Genomic DNA, 24,106 nt, shown 5'->3' on the forward strand with positions numbered 1-24,106 from the left:
CGTCCGCCACTCTGAGCAATGACAATGAATTTGGTACTCGAAGAAGTTACCTTCGTCTGCGTCCAACTCTTCCTCAGCCCAAACGGCCGAATCTCGGAACGAATCACTATGACTCTGGGCTCTGTTTTGTGAAGCGCGTCAAGCCGTCGTTCATTTTATACCTTTGCTGGTCAATCCGTGACAATCATTGAAATACTGGCCTGTCTTCCTTGACTGGGCCAGGAAAATAACTTCCAAAATCCTCGCTTACCTCGGCGGTACAAACATCCCTCGTCCCAGCTAATTTGTCCGAAGGTTTCACGGTGACCCAAAGGAAAAAAACATATTTGCACTATCCAACCATCGCGCTTACATGCAGTCAGGGTTTTTTACGCTGATTGCTTATTGGCTCAAAAACGGTACAAGATATCGATCTCATTCTAATCACGTTTTCCGTTTTAGGACACACGTAATCATATATCATTTAAAAAAATCACAATTTTTGGTGTAAATACTGAAGATTTATCACATTGTATTTGGTCCTTTAAAATGACCACTATGATATTCAGTCAAAGTTGAAACGTTTTGCGACGGTTATCTACATTATTTTTACAATTCAATTTTTGTCTTTTAACACGATTCCATACAAATTCGCGCATAAAAAAATACCTGTCTGTACTCTCTCCTGCAACCAGCTAGCTGGCAATCTGGCATCTCTATCTTATTTGCTTTGTTTCATCGCAGCTAACACAGCTAGCTGGCATCTCTATCTTATTTGCTTTGTTTCATCGCAGCTAACATCGCAGCGGATCCGCGATTTGCGGGCCCCATTGACAGATGCTATGTTATGCGTATGAAAAGTGGCGGTGATATGCTATCTCGTTTACACACATACTGAGATGTTAGTCCTCGAAACATGACGGGATGCCAGCTAGCTGCCTGCAACACAATCAATCGCTCTCCTCCTCCTTCCTTTCACTGCTCATCACTTGATTACAATACAAGGAATACAGTCGAAAAAAATAAAGTGAGTAACACCAATTCCACTGTGCGAGTGTACGGGCGTCTCTCAAGTCCCATTTACACGGTAAAAAGTGATACCCAATCTGTGCCACTTCTCACCGTTCCAATCTGAAATACAAATTCCTTGAATCAATCCAATGAAATTAATGAAAAATTTGTTTGTTTGAATGACTTTGCAAAATCAATCAAATCCATCCAGAACCAATACGGTATAATAAACTTATTTTTTCAGAAAGCTTGTCGTAACTCTCTACAATTCAAGCTACGGTAGCCGAACACAGAGAATTACCACTTGAATTATCAGATTCTGATTGACGAATGTTACATTTTTTTGACATCTGAGAACTATAAAACACGTCGAATATAAAAAGCTAAATTCAGTTGCGTAAAATCAAATGATTTTCTTTTAAAAAAATAAACTTTTTTCATTTAAATTGTGACACCGCCAAAACGCTTTGCATAGCAATGACAATTTCTTTTCCGTGTATTCCATTTCCAACGCTTCGTGAAAGAGAGTTGGTGTATGACGGGTAGATGAGATCGTGAACAAGACCTGGTTGATAGCAACAGTGCTGGCAGGACAGCATATGGTAGAATCAGACATGTTAAATATACAGTGATTGAGGCATCCGCGAATATTTCTTTTTTTGTAATATCTGGCATTTCTGGGTTGAACTGTTTGTGTATTGTAGTTAATTCAATCACTTTTACAAATACACACACGTACATTTTTCAACACTGAGGCATCTCTAGTGGAAATGGATTTTGCTAAACTCCTCACGGGGAGTCCGAATGAATACACCCTCTCAGGTAGGGGTGGGCGAAACGACTCTTTTGCAAGAGCGGCGCTGAACCGCTCATTCACGGTTCTGAACCGACTCATATGAACGGCTCATGGTTCACAATGATTCACGAGCGTTGGCAGTTTGTGTTGTCTCGGTAAATTTCGGGTTCGCGCGAACCAAACAGTTTTGGTGCGCTCAAAGAACCGTGGTTCTTTTTCGTGAGCCGTTCGTTCTTTCGCTCTTTTTTAAGAATCGGTTCATATGAACGGCTCGTGAGCCGTTCGCCCATCCCTACTCTCAGGGGACTACTTTTCCTCACAGGGAATTTGCTAACACCCTCTCAGGAAATTTACAGTTCCTCACAGGGAACAATATAAACTCCCCACAGGGAGTTTACAGGAATACCCACTCAAGGGACCTTATTTCCTCACAGGGAAACCATCGAAATCCTCACAGGGAATCAAACTAGTTCCTCACAGGGAGTTCGAAACCGTATACCCTCTCATGGGACTTTATTTCTCACAGAGACTATGCATGCACCAGCGATACTTGGTTCCAACTTACCGGACTGCGCAATTGTCGTGTCCTGTCCACCAATTTATAAGATTTTCGCTCACAATAAACCGTCTTTCTTCTTCAATGTTAATTATACGACTGACTCTGTTGTCTGTTAACCTGCTTCTCCTCTTTTAAGTTACTTTTCCTGAATTACCCTCTCTCTTTCTCTATCTCTCTTACTCTTCTCTTATCCTTGTTCCCTACATAATACTCGAGTTAAGCAGAACACCTCACCAATATCCGGCAGGCCATCTTATCTCATCAGGACCACCATCATCGTCGCCAAATCAGCATAATGCAGAATTCCCAGAATGAAAATAAACTATATCTCGCCAGTAATATTAAGTCTGCACCAGCACTATCTTTTGATTATACAAAGCATAAACAGAAAGCATAAACAAACACTCGCTGCGAAGCTATATATAAGAGTATTAAAAGAATTGTAATTTAGTCTTAAGTCTTAAGTTAATAAAGATAGACGAGCAGAAGCTCAAAAAAATATATATTTTTTGCCCTATTTTGTGGCAGAAGAATTAACTGGCGCCCGAATAGGGACCAGCGTGAGTATAAATTGAATCAACAAGTGTAGTTCGCCACGTAAGAGTTCGCGGATACTTCTTCGTTGTGAAGCAAAAATCTCTCCCGACCGTGTAAAGCAGCCTACGGATTGTGTCGGAGTCACCTGGACAGCTCATCACTCGCTCCAGGAAAAAACGGATTTAACAGCCGTGCCGGAAAGGAGGAAACACCACGGCCTGGTCTCAACCCACAGGATTCAGAAACGTCACCGTTAGAGGCAGACGATTGGATTCAAAGAAGTACCACTGTAACAGGATTGGTATGACGGTTAAAATGATTATGTAAGTACTTCAACATTATTAAAATAGTAAAGTGAATTATCAAAAATAAAAGTGATTATATTTAATAAGTTTATATTAGAAGTAAAAAAGTGAAAAAAGAAATATCCTTAAAAATCCCAAATAATCAATAATTAAAATGGCACAAAATCAAGTGCAAGATATAATCAATAGAATTGCCGCTCTAGAAACAGCAGCCGTTCCCCTTCCGGGACCGGACTACAGCGACCCACCGCTTCATCTTTTTGATAGAGAAGAAGCTCGTCAAGATCATCAATCTCTATGAGACTAACCATCAAAGCCCCATAGAGGCTCAAAATAAATACCATATGGTCTGTAAGACCATAAGAAGAAAAAATAGAGGCGAGGCAAACGATGCCTTAGTAGCCTAAAACGTGAACATAAATTGGAAACTTATTAAGAAAACTTTAACAACCTATTATGGAGAGAAGAGAGATTTGGAAACGCTCGACTACCAGTTGTCGCATACGACACGAAAGGTAAAACCCTCGAGCAGTTTAACGATGAAGTTAATAGATTGCTCTCCCTAATTGCGAATCATATAAAGACCGATGAAAGATTCAGTCATCCAGAAGTATCAAAGGCGTTGATCGAGTCATACAATAGGAAAGCTATTGACTCTTTCACTAGAGGCCTCGATGGTGAGCTGAGCAAATTCATCAGAAACTATCAACCAACGTCATTAGCTGCCGCGTACAGCTACTGCATTAAGGATCAAAACGCAGAGTTCAGCTCCACAATGATCAGACCTAGCATGTTAACTCCGCAGGTTCCAAGGAACTTGATACCATTCTTGCCCCCTAGACTTCCTCCCAAACTTCCAGCACTAACAAGACCACCTTACAATTTGAATTCATGTAGACCAAACCCACAATATAACCAACGACCAATTTCACAACCACAATATCATCCAAGACCAATGCCTCCACCACCATACTTTAATCAACCCTTCTAACCTCAACCATTCAGGCAATTTAATCAACAGCAAAAACCCCCAATAACACCTAACAACCCATTTAAAAACACACCAGAACCGATGGAAGTAGATGCTTCCATCCGAACAAATAACGTCAACTATGGTAACAGACCACAAAGGTCAGACCAGAGAGGACCCCCACTGAAAAGACAGAGAATGTTTAACATTTACACAAACAAGTACGAAGAACCTGAGCCTGAAGACATAATTAACCCTCTAGTGCCCAAGTTAATTTCTAAACGGGCTTCGGTAAAATCACTATGAATCATTATAAACACTTTTTAAGTACATATTGAAGCTTTTCAAAACTTCGACTGAAGCCCGCCAAATGGCGGTATTGGGCACTAGAGGGTTAATGAACGCTCAGATTATGCCCCATCAGAAGATGAAGAATATTACCCCGAATCATCACAAACTTTTGAAAGGTACATCAGAATGATGGAAGCCCAACGAGGTGAGGAACCTGAAGAGGAGGAGGCTGAGCTTTTTTGAAAGCATCATAAAACCTTCAGAATCCCCTTATAATTCCCCTGTATGGAACGTTCCAAAGAAGATGGACGCCTCCAACGAAAAGAAGTATAGGATGGTAATAGACTACCGAAAACTAAATTCAAAAACGATCGGTGACAGGTATCCCATTCCTGATACCTCAACGGTCTTGGCAAACTTGGGACATAATAAATATTTTACAGCATTTGATCTAGCATCTGGCTTCCATCAGATCCCAATGACAAAGAAAGACGTCGAAAAAACCGCTTTCTCTGTTAATAACGGCAAATATGAATTTGTACGATTGCCGTTCGGACTGAAAAACGCACCCTCAATTTTCCAAAGGGTCATGGACGACGTCCTACGAGAACATATTGGCAAAATCTGCCATGTCTATATAGATGACATCATCGTTTTCGGGAAAACTTGTGAAGAATACTTAGACAATTTTAGAAGTGTTTTCGAAACCCAACAAAAGGCCAACTTCAAAATCCAGCCTGACAAATCAGAATTCCAATCCAGTCCACAGATCAGAAACAAACGGACAAGTCGAAAGATGCCATTCAACAATTAGAGAAATAGCAAGGTGTATAAAAGCACTCAATCCAGATATTACAGTTAATAACCTCAATCAGGAAGCTACACACAAGTATAACAGTTCCATACATTCCTTTACCAAACAAACACCTAAGGCTATTTACATAGGAGAAAACACAGATAACTTAACATTTGAGGAATTCGCTAAACAAAAAGAAGAAAACAACCAAAAAATACTACAATTGTTTGAAAATAGGGAAAATAAAATAACACCAAAGAATTATAAAACATTTCTACCAGATACATACGCATATGAAAAAACAAGCTCTAATAACAAAAGAAAAAGTAGATATAATACAATAAAGATTAAGGAAAATCATGACACGTACGTCATCGATTCTTATAATAGGAAAATTCATAAAGTAAACCTTAGGCGAGACACTATAGAAGAAAAATCATAATACCACTCCTTTCTTTTCACAGACACGCCTTCTGCGTGTCAATCGCATACGCCAACATCCACATACACGACCTCACGAATAATCCACTAGCAATCATACCTTTAGGCAAAGCTAAATGCAAAACAGGATATGTAAGAATAGTACATCCAATAGATCTGGTGCAGATAGGTAATACGATAGCTAATGTCAATGAAGAAATTCAGGCAAACCCTTCAACCGATCCTTTATACGAATTAATGCAAATCAAAAATAATAAATTGTACGAAACCTTTCTTAAATTAAAACCCTTTGTAACAAGACATAAGAGATGGGATACAATAGGAACAGTATGGAAATGGGTAGCAGGCAGTCCAGATGCTGACGACCTACGCATCATCAACATGACACTCAACTCCCTCATCACACAAAACAACAAACAAGCCATGGTAAATCAAGCTATCAGCAAAAGAATACAAAAGGTCACAGATATCACCAATCAAGTGCTAACACTAGAGAAAGAAAGAGCGAAAAACCATTCTCTCGAAATCAATCATCTTATGATCCTATCCAATCTAGACTCACTTCAAGACCAGATAGAAACACTAGAAGAAGCGATCTTGATGGCAAAACATGGCATCCCAAGTAGCAAGTTACTATCCATGCGAGACTTCAACACAATCGCCACGTTCTTAGGCAGACACGATATTTTCGTGTCATCATTTGAAGAATTACTCTCACAATCTACAGCACAAGTAACATTAAACAATACTCACATAGTATACATTTTAAAAGTACCGTCTGCCGGGGTGATATTGTGCCAAAAAAGGACACGTTTTTGAAGTAGAATACTTCTCTCAGGAAGTTCGGCTACATAGGGATGTGAATTGAAAATCTAAAACCGAAAAAAGTGAAAAATATGTCCAATTTCAAATGCTAATAAATCGGTTAGTATTCGATGGATTTCCTTCGTTCTTGCAGCAATAGATTGGAAAATCTTCTAAGATTCTTCCCAAAATAAGATATTTGTAATTTTATTGTTCACACTATTGTACTATTGAAAATAGTCAAGCCTTGTCAAAACGAAAAATTCGACCTCTGATTGGTCGTTGTATGCTTGCTTCCCAAGTACGGTCGACAGGATCATATACCTTGCAATTGAAAACATGCTATTTGGCCTATATAAGAGCCTGTTTCAGCCGGAGCCGCTCAAAATAGTTCTAGACAGCGACAACAGCAGTCGTCCTTCCTTAGCAGCAGCACTAGCCCTGTGGTTGGTCACCACGTCTCAGGAGCAGCGCGGTTTTTCTCAGCATGTGTCGCCAGACAGCCATTATTCCCCCCGTGTTGGGGTAGCATGAAGATTGCCATCAGGAAATCCAATTTTGGAAATCAAAATGCCTTTTTCAAGGTAAATAAACAAGTCATTGAAAGTTAATAATTTTTGTCAACGCAAGCAAGCATTCTGTGTTGCATCCTAGCAATTTAAATCTGTCGCACCCGTCGAATTTACTGAATGTAAAATAGCTTCCACAGTGCATGTTGTCCGTGTATCTTAATTCCCCCAATGTTGGGGCAGCTTAAAGGTTGTAATAAGCAACCGATTTTGAACCGCAAAATGCTTTTTTTCAAGGCAAATAAAAAAAAATTGAAGGTTAATAATTTTCTGACATCAACACAAGCAGACATTCTGTGCGGGATGAAATAAAATTCTGTTGTACTTGTCTAATTTTTACTTTATTTAGTAAAGCCCCCACTGTAGGGGCAGCGCAAAGGCTGCGATCAGCATAACCGACATTGAATAATAAATTGCCCTGTTAGAACGCATTCACAAAAGCAGTTAGTTCGACTAGGCAGAGCTAATATGAAGTCGATTCAATCAATCAGCATAAACAGAATTTCGTCGTCCCCCACACTGGAACAAGTCGACATATATTCTTTATTAAATTTGTCCAATGAATTTACCGTACCAAAAGATCTCTTAATTATAATTGATTCTATTAGAGATTCTTTTGTAAAAAAAGTGTGATACAATAATTCTAACGAATCGCACAACGAAATAATAATTATCGGATTTTCACATCCATTTTATTTGATATTCATTTACGTCTAACACGTGTGGTAAAAAGTTAAATTTACAGGCAATATTGCGGAATACATTTCATAAAGTAGATATATAAAACAGTCATGTATCGAAACCAACATATAAATCTTATTGATAAATCCAATAAAAAACACACGTCGCCGTGACTTTGGACTCAGTTTAACTGTGAAGTTTTGTTCTGTCGTTTGGATTTGGTATCGAATCATCCAGATTCAAATGGCTACGCCACGAAAAGACGGCGTCTTATTGAGCGATTGGAAGTATATTTTCTAATCTCCAATAGGTAAGTTATTTTTCTATACTTCATTTGAGTTTAAACTCACCTATAGATATTCACAACTATAGATCACACCGAAGAAATGGGCACTTATCAAATCGTATCATCGGGCAAACAACGAACAGACCATTGGAACTCGGATCAAGTGGCCAACGTTGAACCGGTAATTTCCTTTTTAATCATCATTTGTCATGAAGTCGGTAGTGAAATCTCTCGAAAGTTGTGACCGCTACCGACCGACGTAGTTAATTTTTAGCTTTAATTTATAGGATTGCTTTATTCCAATAAGAGATATACGGGCAACAATTTTTTTGAAATAAATATTATTTTTATAATAAATTCTTGTATTTTTCATAAACAAACACTTCGATTTGTTTTCATGTACATATCATATGAAAGAAACAGTCCCTTTAGTGAAGTTATTTCTATGGGATAATAACAAGGAATGCATGAGATTTTCCTATGAAATTGTTATTGTGTGTCAAGATATAAATTATGGCATTTCCAATGAGTCTAATCGATTATATGTTCTTTAGTTTTCAAACGATTTGCATATCTATTTTAAAAGCTTGGTAATGTAGTGAGTCTCTCAGACGATCCTATAAAGAATGCATGACACATTTTCGATCACATCGTTTTGATTGGAAATTCTAATAGTGCAAATTTATAACACTCCCATATAATCTGAATATGTGAGATTATTTCAGTGCAGCTGCCAAGTTGCAACATGATGCAACACGCAACAGCGAGCAAACAATCTCGGATGTTACAAACCGCAATAAGATACGGGTTAAACCGTTGCGTGTGTGAGAGCCCATCGGTGTTTATTCGCTGGATACAAAAATCAAATGCGAATTGTGGAATAATTTGTCTGAAGAACATTAGGGAATGGAACAACTGAACTGATAGGGCGTGGCCTATTACGTAGCACCCTTCGGCTATAAAACAGTGTTTCTGGGAAACCTAGCTACATTCATTAGTCGGAAGGTGAGCTGGATGGACCGTACACAACGTTGACAGCAGCAGCAGCAGATATCAGCACTCAGCGGTAACAGAATATATCAGCGGGTTGCGCCTATGGCTGCCTTCATATTAAACAAATCACTTGCCCTGTGGTTGGTCATCACGTCTCAGGCCTCTGCCTGAGAACGAACGCCAACGCGAGCGATCGGGCGAGATTTTTGCCGTACATCAGCCGGCACTTCCTCTAATGGAAAAGTTGGATCATTTTGTTTAGAAGAATATTACATTATATCCGATATAGAATTGAACAATTGTTCTTTTGAGGACAAATAAAACACTTAATTTGAAGAGTTAATAGTTTTGGGTACCAGTAGCAGTATGGTAACAGCCTCAGCGGTAGGTGCAGCCGGTACTTCCATGAGGCGGATGTTATAAGGAAGTAAATGGAAGCGGCATGGCGAAACAGTTCGGGTGTGCTTAGACGCGCGTCATTTTTCGTTGTTGATATTATTCCCCACATGAAACGAAGCGCTTTCGTATGATAGCGGCGGTATTAGCGGTAGATGCATTTGCCAACACTTACTCCAGTAAAGCCGTGTCTAATTTTCAATGTGAAAACACCTTTCTATTGTGTTGGCCGTGCACATTAGGCCTCTGTCAGGCTAAACGCGAAAAGCGGCGTGAACCGTTTCGCCCGGCCGTAGGTTAATGTGCAGCCGTAAGTAGAGCTGTGTAAAAGTATTCTACTTCAACCTCGCGGTCGTGGCTTTGCATACAACCCTTCTGTGATTTTTGTTTCTTAGCTTGTAATGCACACATTTAGGCAATGAGTTTGAACCAAATCACGTCAATGCACACTTAAATGTTTAGTTAACGACTGCTGCAAATATGGTTAAGTTACAATAAACTATAATGTTGCTAAAATTGAATGAACTTTGGCCTAATCTCACCCCTTCTATGGGGTGAGATTGTGCCAAAAACAAAAATTTGAATTTAATACCTGTTAAATGAACAGTTGTGTATCTACAAATAATTCACATGAATAACCTGATTAAACAGTAAGTATAGAGACGACCATAAACAACGTGGACTATTAAGGGGCTGTAGGGGGTTGACCAGAAACTACGTTTCATATGAATTATAGAAAAATGCATGACTGGATCAAATCAATATCTGGAGTAACCAGTTATGAGAACGTGGCTCATGGACAGTCTCTAAACACACAGTGGCGTCTCCAAGTAGCTTAGAAAGGGAAAACGTTAGGACATAAAGCCTGAGATGACTTTTCGTTTCAATTATTATGTGTCATTGACCACTGTATATTCCATTGGAGATCTCAAAACCGCTGGAAACATACCCACAACCCTCCTTTCTTGCTTTAAAAGTCATCAGTTTACATAGAATAGGTGTACAAAATTTTGTTACATTTCATAAGTAATTGCAGTCATTGTAAATTTCCTTCTAACAGTTGTTAGCTTACTATTCTCAAGCATTTAGTCATTATTTCAAATAATACCATAACTAGACAACATACCCTATGTAAACAATCGAGTGTTTTGGTTTATACTGATATTTTTTTGCCGTGAATGTGAATTCCGCACCCTGTACCATTCATTATAGCTTGGCACAATCTCACCCCAAATGGGCTCGAAAAGTGTACAGTTTGGAAAAACATTATTTTCTGAGCCATCACAGGTTCAATGCATAATATTTCCTCAACACATTGGAGACGACATCCTTACGTACCATCTGAGCAGTAAGTTGATGTTATTTCTTCATTGGGTTGGTTTGCATGGGACATTTTTTTGTAACGTTATTTGAGCGTGTTTTTCAGCCTGTACAAACATTATTTAAGTAAAACAGTTATAGTTATAGTTATAGTTATAGTTATAGTTATAGTTATAGTTATAGTTATAGTTATAGTTATAGTTATAGTTATAGTTATAGTTATAGTTATAGTTATAGTTATAGTTATAGTTATAGTTATAGTTATAGTTATAGTTATAGTTATAGTTATAGTTATAGTTATAGTTATAGTTATAGTTATAGTTATAGTTATAGTTATAGTTATAGTTATAGTTATAGTTATAGTTATAGTTATAGTTATAGTTATAGTTATAGTTATAGTTATAGTTATAGTTATAGTTATAGTTATAGTTATAGTTATAGTTATAGTTATAGTTATAGTTATAGTTATAGTTATAGTTATAGTTATAGTTATAGTTATAGTTATAGTTATAGTTATAGTTATAGTTATAGTTATAGTTATAGTTATAGTTATAGTTATAGTTATAGTTATAGTTATAGTTATAGTTATAGTTATAGTTATAGTTATAGTTATAGTTATAGTTATAGTTATAGTTATAGTTATAGTTATAGTTATAGTTATAGTTATAGTTATAGTTATAGTTATAGTTATAGTTATAGTTATAGTTATAGTTATAGTTATAGTTATAGTTATAGTTATAGTTATAGTTATAGTTATAGTTATAGTTATAGTTATAGTTATAGTTATAGTTATAGTTATAGTTATAGTTATAGTTATAGTTATAGTTATAGTTATAGTTATAGTTATAGTTATAGTTATAGTTATAGTTATCGTTATAGTTATAGTTATAGTTATAGTTATAGTTATAGTTATAGTTATAGTTATAGTTATAGTTATAGTTATAGTTATAGTTATAGTTATAGTTATAGTTATAGTTATAGTTATAGTTATAGTTATATTTTAAAATTCCATCTGACAATGATTTGTCTTAATGAATAAAATTACAAACTAGATACGATTAAAAATAAAATATTTGAATGTTATAAGCGAATCCTCAGGCGACGCAGAAACCTGTTGATGGGTTCGTTGTAATCGAATAGTTCAGCAACCTCGTTGAACCTCATTGACAAACCTAATCGCATCATACTGGCCATACCGACTATACCTTGCCTCCAAGTTCTGGAGATGACGTCTGCGCAGCTTCCTTTCCGGAGCGTAGAGATTCAATTCCGCGAGAATAGCAGGTGAATCAATTTCTTTTTTCATGACTTTCGCAACGAAAATAACTTGTGCGTTAAATCTTCTTCTCTCCAACGTCTCAACCCCTAATAACATGCAGCGGTGCTCATAGGGAGGCAGCCTCGTAGCATCATGCCAAGGAAGATGCCTTAGTGCCATACGCACAATTTTTTTCTGGACAGCTTCCATGCGATCAATCCATACCTTGTTGAACGGACACCAAGCGACAACCGCTGATTCGAGCATCGAACGTACCAGGGCGCAGTACAAAGCCTTCATGCACAGTGGATCGCGGAATCCATCGGCAATTCTAAAAATGAATCCCAGCTGCTTGTTTGCTCTTGAAATGACATCTTCGTAATGTGCCCGGAATGTAAGCTGGCTATCCAAAATTACGCCAAGATCTTTAACTTGGCTTACGCGCTGGAGAGTTTGCCCAGACAAGCTGTATGGAAAGCTAATTGAATGAAACTTTCTGTAATTACATGTAATTACATTACATTTTTCCACACACAAGGTAAGAAGATTACGGTCGCTCCAATCACTGATAGCATCAATCAATTTTTGTAGTTCCAGACAGTCTCCAAGGCATGCTATAATCAAAAAGATTTTTATATCGTCTGCGAAGAGGAGCCGTGTACCTCTAGGTAAAATAGTAGCAACGTCGTTAATGAATAGTGAAAATAAAAGTGGACCCAGATTGCTTCCTTGCGGCACTCCAGAAGAAGGTGTAAATGGCTCAGAACGTGACGACCCAAGACTGACACATACAACTCTGCCGGTCAAGTACGAACGAAACCATCTCACGAGCATAGCAGAGAGCCCTAGTTTATCCAGCTTTCGTAGAAGAATGTTGTGATTTACACGATCGAACGCAGCCTTGAAGTCCGTGTACACAGCGTCCACTTGCAGTCCCGCATCCATTGAGCGAGAACACAACGAAAAGAACTGCGACAGATTGGTTGTGACGGATCTTTTAGGATAAAAACCATGTTGGTCACAAGAAATGTGGTTTTTACACGCTGCAAACAGCACTGTTTTGACGACTATTTCGAAAACTTTGGAAAAGGCACATAATGATGTAAATCCTCGATAATTAGCGATGTTGCACTTGTCCCCTTTTTTGTGAATCGGTGTGAGCAATGAATTTTCCCAACTAGCCGGAAACAGCCCTTGTTGCAGAGAAAGATTGAACAGCTTCACAAGAGGCCCCACCAGTTCATTCGAGCAATTTTTCAACATAGATGGCGGGATCCCGTCTGGTCCTGGACAAGTATAATGTTTTAGCTTCCGAATTGCGCTCAAAACGTGCGCTTCTGTCACTTGAATTACTCCACAATCGAAACTGTCTTGCGTAGTATCGCGTAATGCAGCGTCAATCTGATCCGACATATCAACTGAAGACGAAAAAGCGGTTTTAAAATGTTTTGCAAATAATTCACATTTTAAAGAGGCTGTGTTAGCAGACAAATCACCGAGAAACATGGAAGCTGGTAATCCATTTTTCTTTCGTTTGGAGCGAACAAAAGACCAGAATTTTTAGGATGTTGACGTAGACTTCTTTGAGTTCGATCAATGTAGCGAGAGTACAGGAATTGATTGTACATTTTATATGTGTCACTTGCGAGTTTGAACCGGTACTTGGCTAGAAACGTGCGATTTGTTCTATAATTACGTTGAGCAGCTCGTCTACGACGTTTCAGTTCACGGAGATGTCGATTCGCCCAAGCCGTTTTTCTCGGCGATCGTTGCAGTGGAACATGAAACTCAACATATTCGGATCATTCGGAGGATTAATGATAATTTCAGTCATCTCTGTGATAGGGATATATTTCTATCTTTCCAGAAAGATAATAATCAACACAAAAATTAATATACCAAGCACCGAGAACAAAGACTTTGCACTTACAACAATAGACACTTCGACCACCAGAAAGGATGATCTCATCATCACGGACCAGGAGATAGCAACCACAGATTTATCAGAAGAACGAAAGAAGGAAATCGAATCATTCATCAATATGTCATCACCTTTTCGAACCGTTCAACTTTGAGGACAAAGTAACTTAAGAGGAGAAGAGTTAAGCAGAACACGTCACCAATATCCGGCAGGCCATCTTATCTCATTAGGACCACCATCATCGTCGCCAAATCAGCATAAAGCAGAATTCCCAGAAAGAAAATAAACTATATCTCGCCAGTAATGTTTAGTCTGCACCAGCACTATCTTTTGATTATATAAAGCATAAACAGAAAGCAAAAACAAACACTCGCTGCGAAGCTATATATAAGAGTATTAAAAGAATTGTAGTTTAGTCTTAAGTCTTAAGTAAATAAAGATAGACGAGCAGAAGATCAAAAAAAATATATTTTTGCCCTATTTTGTGGCAGAAGAATTAACTCTCGATCGATTTATCTAGATGGATTTGGTCATTAAAGAGTACTATTCAATGAATTGCAAAAAAAAACGAAACAAAATTCTGTTCACAACATTTTGTAATCAACGCTAGCTTCACCGCAAAATTAGCAAATCCCTCCATTCCACAAAACTAGCAAAACCCTCCATTCCACAAAACCACAAAAGCGTTGCCGATTTTTTTATGGCAACACTTGTAAATTGTGAATAATTATTATTTGTCATCCTGTGCTCGCGCTTTTTTTTTTTTTTCGAGCGACGGAGAAATTTCTCTCTCGCTCGTATGATTTCCATGCACGTGCGACGAGACTAGACACATCACATACAATTTGCAGGCAGGGTTGTTACATTTAAATCTGTGTTTTCTCTTGAAAAAATCCGAGCATCTGTATCTGGAACAAAAATATCTGTGGAAAAAATCTGTATTGTTTAAACATAAAGAACTTTGTATTTTTTAAGTTTTTATGGTACATAAACAAAATTTTTAACTTAAAACGTGTGAGGAGTTGAAAATATGTTCAATTTGCTTAATATTTAATGAAATAAAATTTGGATTGTTTTTTAAAAATTAATGTCAATTTCGAAAAATCTGTAAATCTGTACTTTTCGACGAAAATCTGTATATCTGTTGTTACGCAATATGCGAACGCGCCTCCGTCCATAACAGAGTCCCCATCGGAGATAGGCATCACTGGCCAACCGGTTAGGAGACGCACATAACGAGAACCCAGATAACAACCCTGAGAGTTACTTTATTCCCCGGTGAGAGCTCTGCATCAAAGGTGCGCCATCGTAGATTTTCTTATTGTCAGCAGATGCACGTTGGTCGGTCAAGATATTATTTTAAAAGTAAAGTATTATATATAAAACATCAAATCTAAGATAAAACAAAATAGATACTAATTGGATGTCACGACTGACCACCCTTGGAGGTTATAAATCGTAAATCAGAATAAAAACAGATTCCCCGAATTCCCCTCTACCAGACCGCTAAATAGATAAAGCGGGAAAGTGAGAAAGACAGTAAACGAAAAATTTAACGGCCTAATAATACGTTTACGCGAAATAAAGAGCTGTTTAAGTTTACGGAAAATCTGGGATTAGAAGATTCCCCTCTTCCAGCGTACACAGGGCTAAATTCATCTTTTTACCCGGTAACTTCGGTTCCCCAACCAAGTACCGATACCTCTGAACAGCGGTCATTTGGTGGCCAGACAGACGGTGAAAGATCTACCTAAATTCGGTGGGGATCCGGAGGATTGGCCGCGCTTCATTGCAGCGTATGAACGAACAATCAGAATGTGTGCATTCCGCAATGACGAGATTCTCGATCGATTGGAGAGAAGTCTGTACGACAAAGCTTTGAATGCTGTAAAAAGTCTTCTTCTACATCCGAATAATGTACCTGTGATCATGAACAGGTTAAAAACCTTGTTCGGGAATCCAGAATCAATCGTGGAGACGATGGTGAGGAGAATCAAAACGATGCCACCTGTGGTATTCCAGAATACAAAATGAACAAACACATCCGTGTCATTAGCCATCTTCTATATCTTACATCTTACACCTTCTAGATCTTACATAGATATATGACTCTCCGACCATAGACAACATCACCACATCTCCTCTTAATTAAATGTAGAAAAATGAATCAATAATCAAAAAGGCAATCTTCAAACCGCTTGGGCTTTTTAATCTCACGTCGTGATCTGGCTCGATCCGGCTGTTCATCCTTATCGGTTACGGGTACATCGGATGGCTGATCCACAATATTCAAACTTGAATCATCCATGTCAGCACCATGGCCGAGGACGGAGTTAGGACTACTCGCTGGGTTCGGCTCGTCAGACTGTTGAGGGTCCTTTTGGGTATCGTCTACCTGACCTGTGAATCAAACAATATTGTTAGAGAATTGAAATAAAGAATTAATCCTGCTTAAATCATTATACCACCATTCTTAATAGCTACTCGTTTTAGATGACTGGAATTCCTGTCGTATGACTTTCCAGTTTCGTTATTCTGAACTGTTACACGAGAGCCGTGCTTCGCAGTAACTGTCATAACCGATGGGTTGAATGTAGGCGTAAGTTTATTCCCTGGAAGGACGTTCTTCATGTGAACCTCATCTCCAACACCGAGATTAGATGGTTTTGCTCTACGACGAAGATTCTCTGCATCCTTACCCTTCTCCTTTTCACGCAGATCGCGATTCCATGCTCGGTCGGTGGTGCTTCAGTGCTCAAATCTCCCAAAGTTGGCAATTTAGTGCGCAAGTTCCTTCCGAACAGCAGTTCAGCTGGGGTTTTCCCAGTGGTGCTATGTGGAGTCGAATAGTACATCGACAGATAGACGAGAAGGTCATGCTTCCAATCACGGTTGAGGCTCTGACTGATTCTGAGACGCTTCATCAAGGAACGGTTTTGTCGTTCGACAAGGCCGTTCTCTTGAGGCCAATATGGCGTTGTTCTATTCAGATGAATGCGTCTACTCCGGCAATAACTATCGAATTCCGTGCTAACAAATTGTCGACCGTTATCCAATGTTATAGTTCTGGGAAAACCCAGCCTGACAAATATCTTCTCAAGTCTATCCGCCGTCTCTTTAGCAGTGATCTTCTGAAGTATTTCTACTTCTTTATATCGGCTATAGTAATCGATGATTACCAGCAAATAATCTCCTGAAGGTAATGGACCCAGAAAGTCTAGGGCAAGGTCGATCCATGGAGCTTCCGGCATTCTCCGTCTTTCCATTGGTTCAGGTCTATCCGGATGACTGACTAGTCGACAGCCTTCGCAACCATCTACTTCATGAGCAATGTCTTCGTCCATTCGAGGCCACCAATACGAAAGTCGCAACCGTTGTTGCATTTTGGTTCGATCTGGGTGACCCTCATGGGCCAGTTGAAGCAATCTTTGTCGCATACACGAAGGTACAACCATTCTAGAGCCTCGAACCACTAAATCATCAACTTTCCCAAACTCATTTCGGAACGCATGATAAGATTTGATTGTACTGGAAGTGTAGTTCCACATTCCTCGATCCAGATACTCACGTAACTCACATAGCTCAGGGTCCTCACAAGATGCCTTCTCAAACTCCCCAATATCTACTGCTTCCAATTCGAGCACATTACGTATGTAGACCTCGCAATCTGGATCGAATGGTTCGTTTGATGTTTGGGCGAGGCGTGACAGGGGGTCGGCAATGTTCGACTTACCTTTACGGTATACTACATCGAAACTGAACGCTTGCAGCCTAAGTACCCAACGTTCTACCCTTAAACATGGTGAAGAATCTGGCGAAAATATGGCCTCGAGGGGTTTATGATCGGTTTCCAATTCAAACCTAATGCCCACGAGGTAAATCTGAAACCGTTCAACTGCCCATACTAAGGCCAAAGCCTCCTTCTCCGTCTGAGCATATCGACGTTCTGTTTCAGTCAGACTCTTACTGGCATACGAAACAACTCTCGGCGATCCTTCGAAAAACTGCAACAGGACTGCTCCGAGTCCTACCGGAGAAGCGTCCGCAACAACTCTGGTTTTTAGCTTAGGATCAAAATGTGCAAGTTGGTCTACATGACATATGGATTTAAGCAACTCGTCAAAAGCTTTCTGTTCTTCCAAACTTCATTGAAAAACAGCTTTGTTTTTCGTAAGCTCTCTGAGAGGAAATGAAATGGTGGCAAGGTTCGGAATAAACGCCCCAACGTAGTTAACGAGACCGAGAAAACTTCTGACTTCCTCACAGGTGGTTGGGGCTCGGAAGCTCTGCAGAGCTGCTATCTTGCTCGGTGAAGAAGTCATCCCGTTTTTGCTAAACCTGTGGCCGAGGAAGTCGATCTCAGTCAATTTAAATGCACATTTTGCGTGATTGAGCATAACCCCGTAAACACGAAGTTTGTCCAATACTTTCCTAAGTGCTTCATCATGCTCCTGTTCAGTTCTGCCCACAACGATTATATCGTCAATGAAATTAATGGAATGGCCACAATCCGACAAAATTTGCTCAATAATCTTCTGAAAAATCTCTGGTGCGCAAGATATTCCAAAGGCTTGTCTCTTATAACGGAAGAGACCTTTAAATAAAGCAATAAAAAAATACCCAGTTAAAGCACCTCGAGATCTAAGATTTTATCTTTTTCTGCTAATTTTTATCTTACCTTTATGAGTGATGAAAGTAGTTAGCGGTTTACTTTCTTCGTCAAGCTCCAATTGATGAAATGCGTCCTTGATGTCAAGTCTGGTGAAATAGACTGCACCATTTAGCATCCATCGAACATCCTCAATTGTTGGTAGTGGGTGCGTCTCCCGTAAGACCGCTTTGTTCACCTGCCTCATATCGATACACAATCGAATTTCCCCGCTGTCCTTTATTACCACGACCATCGGTGAAACCCACCGGCTGGGCTCGTCCACCTTTTCAATTATGTCCTTTGTGAGCAGTTCCTTGAGCTTATCTTCCACACGTTCCAAAGTAGCGAATGGAAGCCGCCGAAAGCGTTGAACAACTGGCTGGACAGATTTATCGATTGGAATATGGATCTTTACACCACGGATCTTGGGGAATGGACACATAGTGCCAATACTCCGTATCTGCTCATGTTGGCTAGGAAGTCCGGTAATCAAAACTCCTAGGAGCTTTGCCGTTTGCTTGCCTAGCAGAGGCTGTGGTCCATCTTTCACGACGTAAAAACGTGCGTTCGTTTTTAATTCTTTGTCCCTATCATTAATAATGATTTCCGCGTCAAACATTTCCATCACTATCAGGCAATCTTTCTGTGCATATGCCTTGAGCTTTTTGTCCGCCTGATCATTCCTAGTCAACGTCTGTACTCCATTCCTCAGCATCATTCCCCAGGTCGTGTCGTCGATGATATTCGAATAAACACCAGAATCTATCTGCATTTCGACGATGACACCTCCGACTTTAGCCCACACCAGCTCATCTGAATCACTCGCCGACGACACCATTTCTACCAATTCCGTATATTCTTCTTCTTGTTCGTCACCAATCGCATGCACCTGTCGAGTAGGATAAGGCGGTTGTTGTGGTGGTTTTCCGGACGATGTGCGATTGGACTGGAAAGCTTGGAAGTGGTTCCGTTTAACAGTTTGCTTAAATGGTGCCTTCTGGAGAAAGCTAGCAGAATTTCCTGATTGTCCTACGCGACTGTAACAAACTTCACGAAAATGCCCCAGCTTGTGGCAATTGGAACACGTTTTATTCCAAGCTGGACAATGACCTGGAACGTGATTCTTTCCGCAGAATTTGCAAAGTCCCTTAACGCGTTGCACAAATTCCGGATTCTTACATACTACTGGTAAAATTGATTGACCGCTTATCTGCTCGCTAGCTGAGCGGGATGTTTCAAATGCATTCACCTGCTTGACAACTTCTTCCAGGTCTAAATTCGTTACCTGCAAAAGTTTTTCACGGAGCGAAACAGGTACAAACTGAAGCATCTTGTCCACTACAGCTATTGCAGAACTGTCGGTGGAAGTTTTTCCGAAATTGCACTTAGATGCGTGCGTTTGGGTCTTCATCAAGAACTTTGTCAAACTTTCGCCAGACTCTGGTTTTAAAGCCCAGAACACATAACGCTCATGTGCCTCATGCCGCTGAGGGGCAAAATATGTATCCAATTTCTCCAAGGCAACTTTGTAAGGGTCTGTGTCCGTGTCCTTGCCAGCATCAACATCTGCACCCGGAATATTGAAAAATATCTCTTGCAATTCAAAACCACCGTGAGCCAAGAGCAAATCTTTCTTTTGCGTTGCATCATTGATCTTCGATGCCCGGAGGCAAATCTCAAAACCACGCTTCCAAGTTATCCACTTTTGTCTGCGATCCGTTAATGGTATATCTGCGCACGAAAACGGCGGCAAGTTTGCAAACACTCGATTTTCCATCTTTGAAGAAAGCAATCTGTTTAGTTTCGTTACCAAACGAAATAAATCAACATTATTTACCTCGAAAACACGAAATCAGATAAAATCTCGGAGCTAGCTACGACTGTTCGTATTTCTATTTCATCTAAGCACCTCACAATGTAAACAATCTCCGCTGTCAAGGCGCGGTAGCAACGTATCAAATCCGCACTCGCGCTGCGGTAGCAATAACCATAAATAACCGAAATAACCACTCTTTAGCCGTGGTAGCAATTCCGCTTTCTGGTGCGGTGCCGATCCGCTCTCAGGCGCGGTAGCACAAACTTTCCACTCTCTTGACGTGGCAGCAAGCCCGCTCTCTAGTCGTGGTATCTCACCACTTCCTTGCCGTGGCAGCTAATCTCTCTTTTTTTTCGCACCGTCTTCTACGGTGGTCAAATACTTCTCTCTCTGTCACGCTTCCCGATGTACCCGTCTATCCGCCGTCTCTTTAGCAGTGATCTTCTGAAGTATTTCTACTTCTTTATATCGGCTATAGTAATCGATGATTACCAGCAAATAATCTCCTGAAGGTAATGGACCCAGAAAGTCTATGGCAAGGTCGATCCATGGAGCTTCCGGTATTCTCCGTCTTTCCATTGGTTCAGGTCTATCCGGATGACTGACTAGTCGACAGCCTTCGCAACCATCTACTTCATGAGCAATGTCTTCGTTCATTCGAGGCCACCAATACGAAAGTCGCAACCGTTGTTGCATTTTGGTTCGACCTGGGTGACCCTCATGGGCCAGTTGAAGCAATCTTTGTCGCATACACGAAGGTACAACCATTCTAGAGCCTCGAACCACTAAATCACCAACTTTCCCAAACTCATTTCGGAACGCATGATAAGGTTTGATTGTACTGGAAGTGTAGTTCCACATTCCTCGATCCAGATACTCACGTAACTCACATAGCTCAGGGTCCTCACAAGATGCCTTCTCAAACTCCCCAATATCTACTGCTTCCAATTCGAGCACATTACGTATGTGGACCTCGCAATCTGGATCGAATGGTTCGTTTGATGTTTGGGCGAGGCGTGACAGGGGGTCGGCAATGTTCGACTTACCTTTACGGTATACTACATCGAAACTGAACGCTTGCAGCCTAAGTACCCAACGTTCTACCCTTAAACATGGTGAAGAATCTGGCGAAAATATGGCCTCGAGGGGTTTATGATCGGTTTCCAATTCAAACCTAATGCCCACGAGGTAAATCTGAAACCGTTCAACTGCCCATACTAAGGCCAAAGCCTACTTCTCCGTCTGAGCATATCGACGTTCTGTTTCAGTCAGACTCTTACTGGCATACGAAACAACTCTCGGCGATCCTTCGAAAAACTGCAACAGGACTGCTCCGAGTCCTACCGGAGAAGCGTCCGCAACAACTCTGGTTTTTAGCTTAGGATCAAAATGTGCAAGTTGGTCTACATGACATATGGATTTAAGCAACTCGTCGAAAGCTTTCTGTTCTTCCAAACTTCATTGAAAAACAGCTTTGTTTTTCGTAAGCTCTCTGAGAGGAAATGAAATGGTGGCAAGGTTCGGAATAAACGCCCCAACGTAGTTAACGAGACCGAGAAAACTTCTGACTTCCTCACAGGTGGTTGGGGCTCGGAAGCTCTGCAGAGCTGCTATCTTGCTCGGTGAAGGAGTCATCCCGTTTTTGCTAAACCTGTGGCCGAGGAAGTCGATCTCAGTCAATTTAAATGCACATTTTGCGTGATTGAGCATAACCCCGTAAACACGAAGTTTGTCCAATACTTTCCTAAGTGCTTCATCATGCTCCTGTTCAGTTCTGCCCACAACGATTATGTCAATGAAATTAATGGAATGGCCACAATCCGACAAAATTTGCTCAATAATCTTCTGAAAAATCTCTGGTGCGCAAGATATTCCAAAGACTTGTCTCTTATAACGGAAGAGACTTTTAAATAAAGCAATAAAAAAATACCCAGTTAAAGCACCTCGAGATCTAAGATTTTATCTTTTTCTGTTAATTTTTATCTTACCTTTATGAGTGATGAAAGTAGTTAGCGGTTTACTTTCTTCGTCAAGCTCCAATTGATGAAATGCGTCCTTGATGTCAAGTCTGGTGAAATAGACTGCACCATTTAGCATCCATCGAACATCCTCAATTGTTGGTAGTGGGTGCGTCTCCCGTAAGACCGCTTTGTTCACCTGCCTCATATCGATACACAATCGAATTTCCCCGCTGTCCTTTATTACCACGACCATCGGTGAAACCCACCGGCTGGGCTCGTCCACCTTTTCAATTATGTCCTTTGTGAGCAGTTCCTTGAGCTTATCTTCCACACGTTCCAAAGTAGCGAATGGAAGCCGCCGAAAGCGTTGAACAACTGGCTGGACAGATTTATCGATTGGAATATGGATCTTTACACCACGGATCTTGGGGAATGGACACATAGTGCCAATACTCCGTATCTGCTCATGTTGGCTAGGAAGTCCGGTAATCAAAACTCCTAGGAGCTTTGCCGTTTGCTTGCCTAGCAGAGGCTGTGGTCCATCTTTCACGACGTAAAAACGTGCGTTCGTTTTTAATTCTTTGTCCCTATCATTAATAATGATTTCCGCGTCAAACATTTCCATCACTACCAGGCAATCTTTCTGTGCATATGCCTTGAGCTTTTTGTCCGCCTGATCATTCCTAGTCAACGTCTGTACTCCATTCCTCAGCATCATTCCCCAGGTCTTGTCGTCGATGATATTCGAATAAACACCAGAATCTATCTGCATTTCGACGATGACACCTCCGACTTTAGCCCACACCAGCTCATCTGAATCACTCGCCGACGACACCATTTCTACCAATTCCGTATATTCTTCTTCTTGTTCGTCACCAATCGCATGCACCTGTCGAGTAGGATAAGGCGGTTGTTGTGGTGGTTTTCCGGACGATGTGCGATTGGACTGGAAAGCTTGGAAGTGGTTCCGTTTAACAGTTTGCTTAAATGGTGCCTTCTGGAGAAAGCTAGCAGAATTTCCTGATTGTCCTACGCGACTGAAACAAACTTCACGAAAATGCCCCAGCTTGTGGCAATTGGAACACGTTTTATTCCAAGCTGGACAATGACCTGGAACGTGATTCTTTCCGCAGAATTTGCAAAGTCCCTTAACGCGTTGCACAAATTCCGGATTCTTACATACTACTGGTAAAATTGATTGACCGCTTATCTGCTCGCTAGCTGAGCGGGATGTTTCAAATGCATTCACCTGCTTGACAACTTCTTCCAGGTCTAAATTCGTTACCTGCAAAAGTTTTTCACGGAGCGAAACAGGTACAAACTGAAGCATCTTGTCCACTACAGCTATTGCAGAACTGTCGGTGGAAGTTTTTCCGAAATTGCACTTAGATGCGTGCGTTTGGGTCTTCATCAAGAACTTTGTCAAACTTTCGCCAGACTCTGGTTTTAAAGCCCAGAACACATAACGCTCATGTGCCTCATGCCGCTGAGGGGCAAAATATGTATCCAATTTCTCCAAGGCAACTTTGTAAGGGTCTGTGTCCGTGTCCTTGCCAGCATCAACATCTGCACCCGGAATATTGAAAAATATCTCTTGCAATTCAAAACCACCGTGAGCCAAGAGCAAATCTTTCTTTTGCGTTGCATCATTGATCTTCGATGCCCGGAGGCGAATCTCAAAACCACGCTTCCAAGTTATCCACTTTTGTCTGCGATCCGTTAATGGTATATCTGCGCACGAAAACGGCGGCAAGTTTGCAAACAC

At 40.4% G+C, this 24,106-nt stretch overlaps 1 protein-coding gene across 1 annotated transcript in view; it reads right to left on the bottom strand.

The window, feature by feature from the left end:
• LOC129718274 (uncharacterized) overlaps positions 1–23,364 on the bottom strand; it is a 33,619-nt gene extending 10,255 nt beyond the window's left edge. The window contains exons 1-2 of the mRNA XM_055668886.1: positions 16,379–23,364; positions 15,988–16,313 (exon numbers count right to left, since the gene is read on the bottom strand). Coding sequence (XP_055524861.1) covers positions 18,563–20,341 — 1,779 coding nt within the window. The 5' untranslated portion in view covers positions 20,342–23,364 and the 3' untranslated portion in view covers positions 15,988–16,313; positions 16,379–18,562. The remainder of the gene's footprint in view (positions 1–15,987; positions 16,314–16,378) is intronic.
• Positions 23,365–24,106: the final 742 nt, after the last annotated feature.

Source organism: Wyeomyia smithii, chromosome 1, assembly GCF_029784165.1.
Source record: "Wyeomyia smithii strain HCP4-BCI-WySm-NY-G18 chromosome 1, ASM2978416v1, whole genome shotgun sequence".
In the NCBI taxonomy this organism is placed as follows: domain Eukaryota; kingdom Metazoa; phylum Arthropoda; class Insecta; order Diptera; family Culicidae; genus Wyeomyia; species Wyeomyia smithii.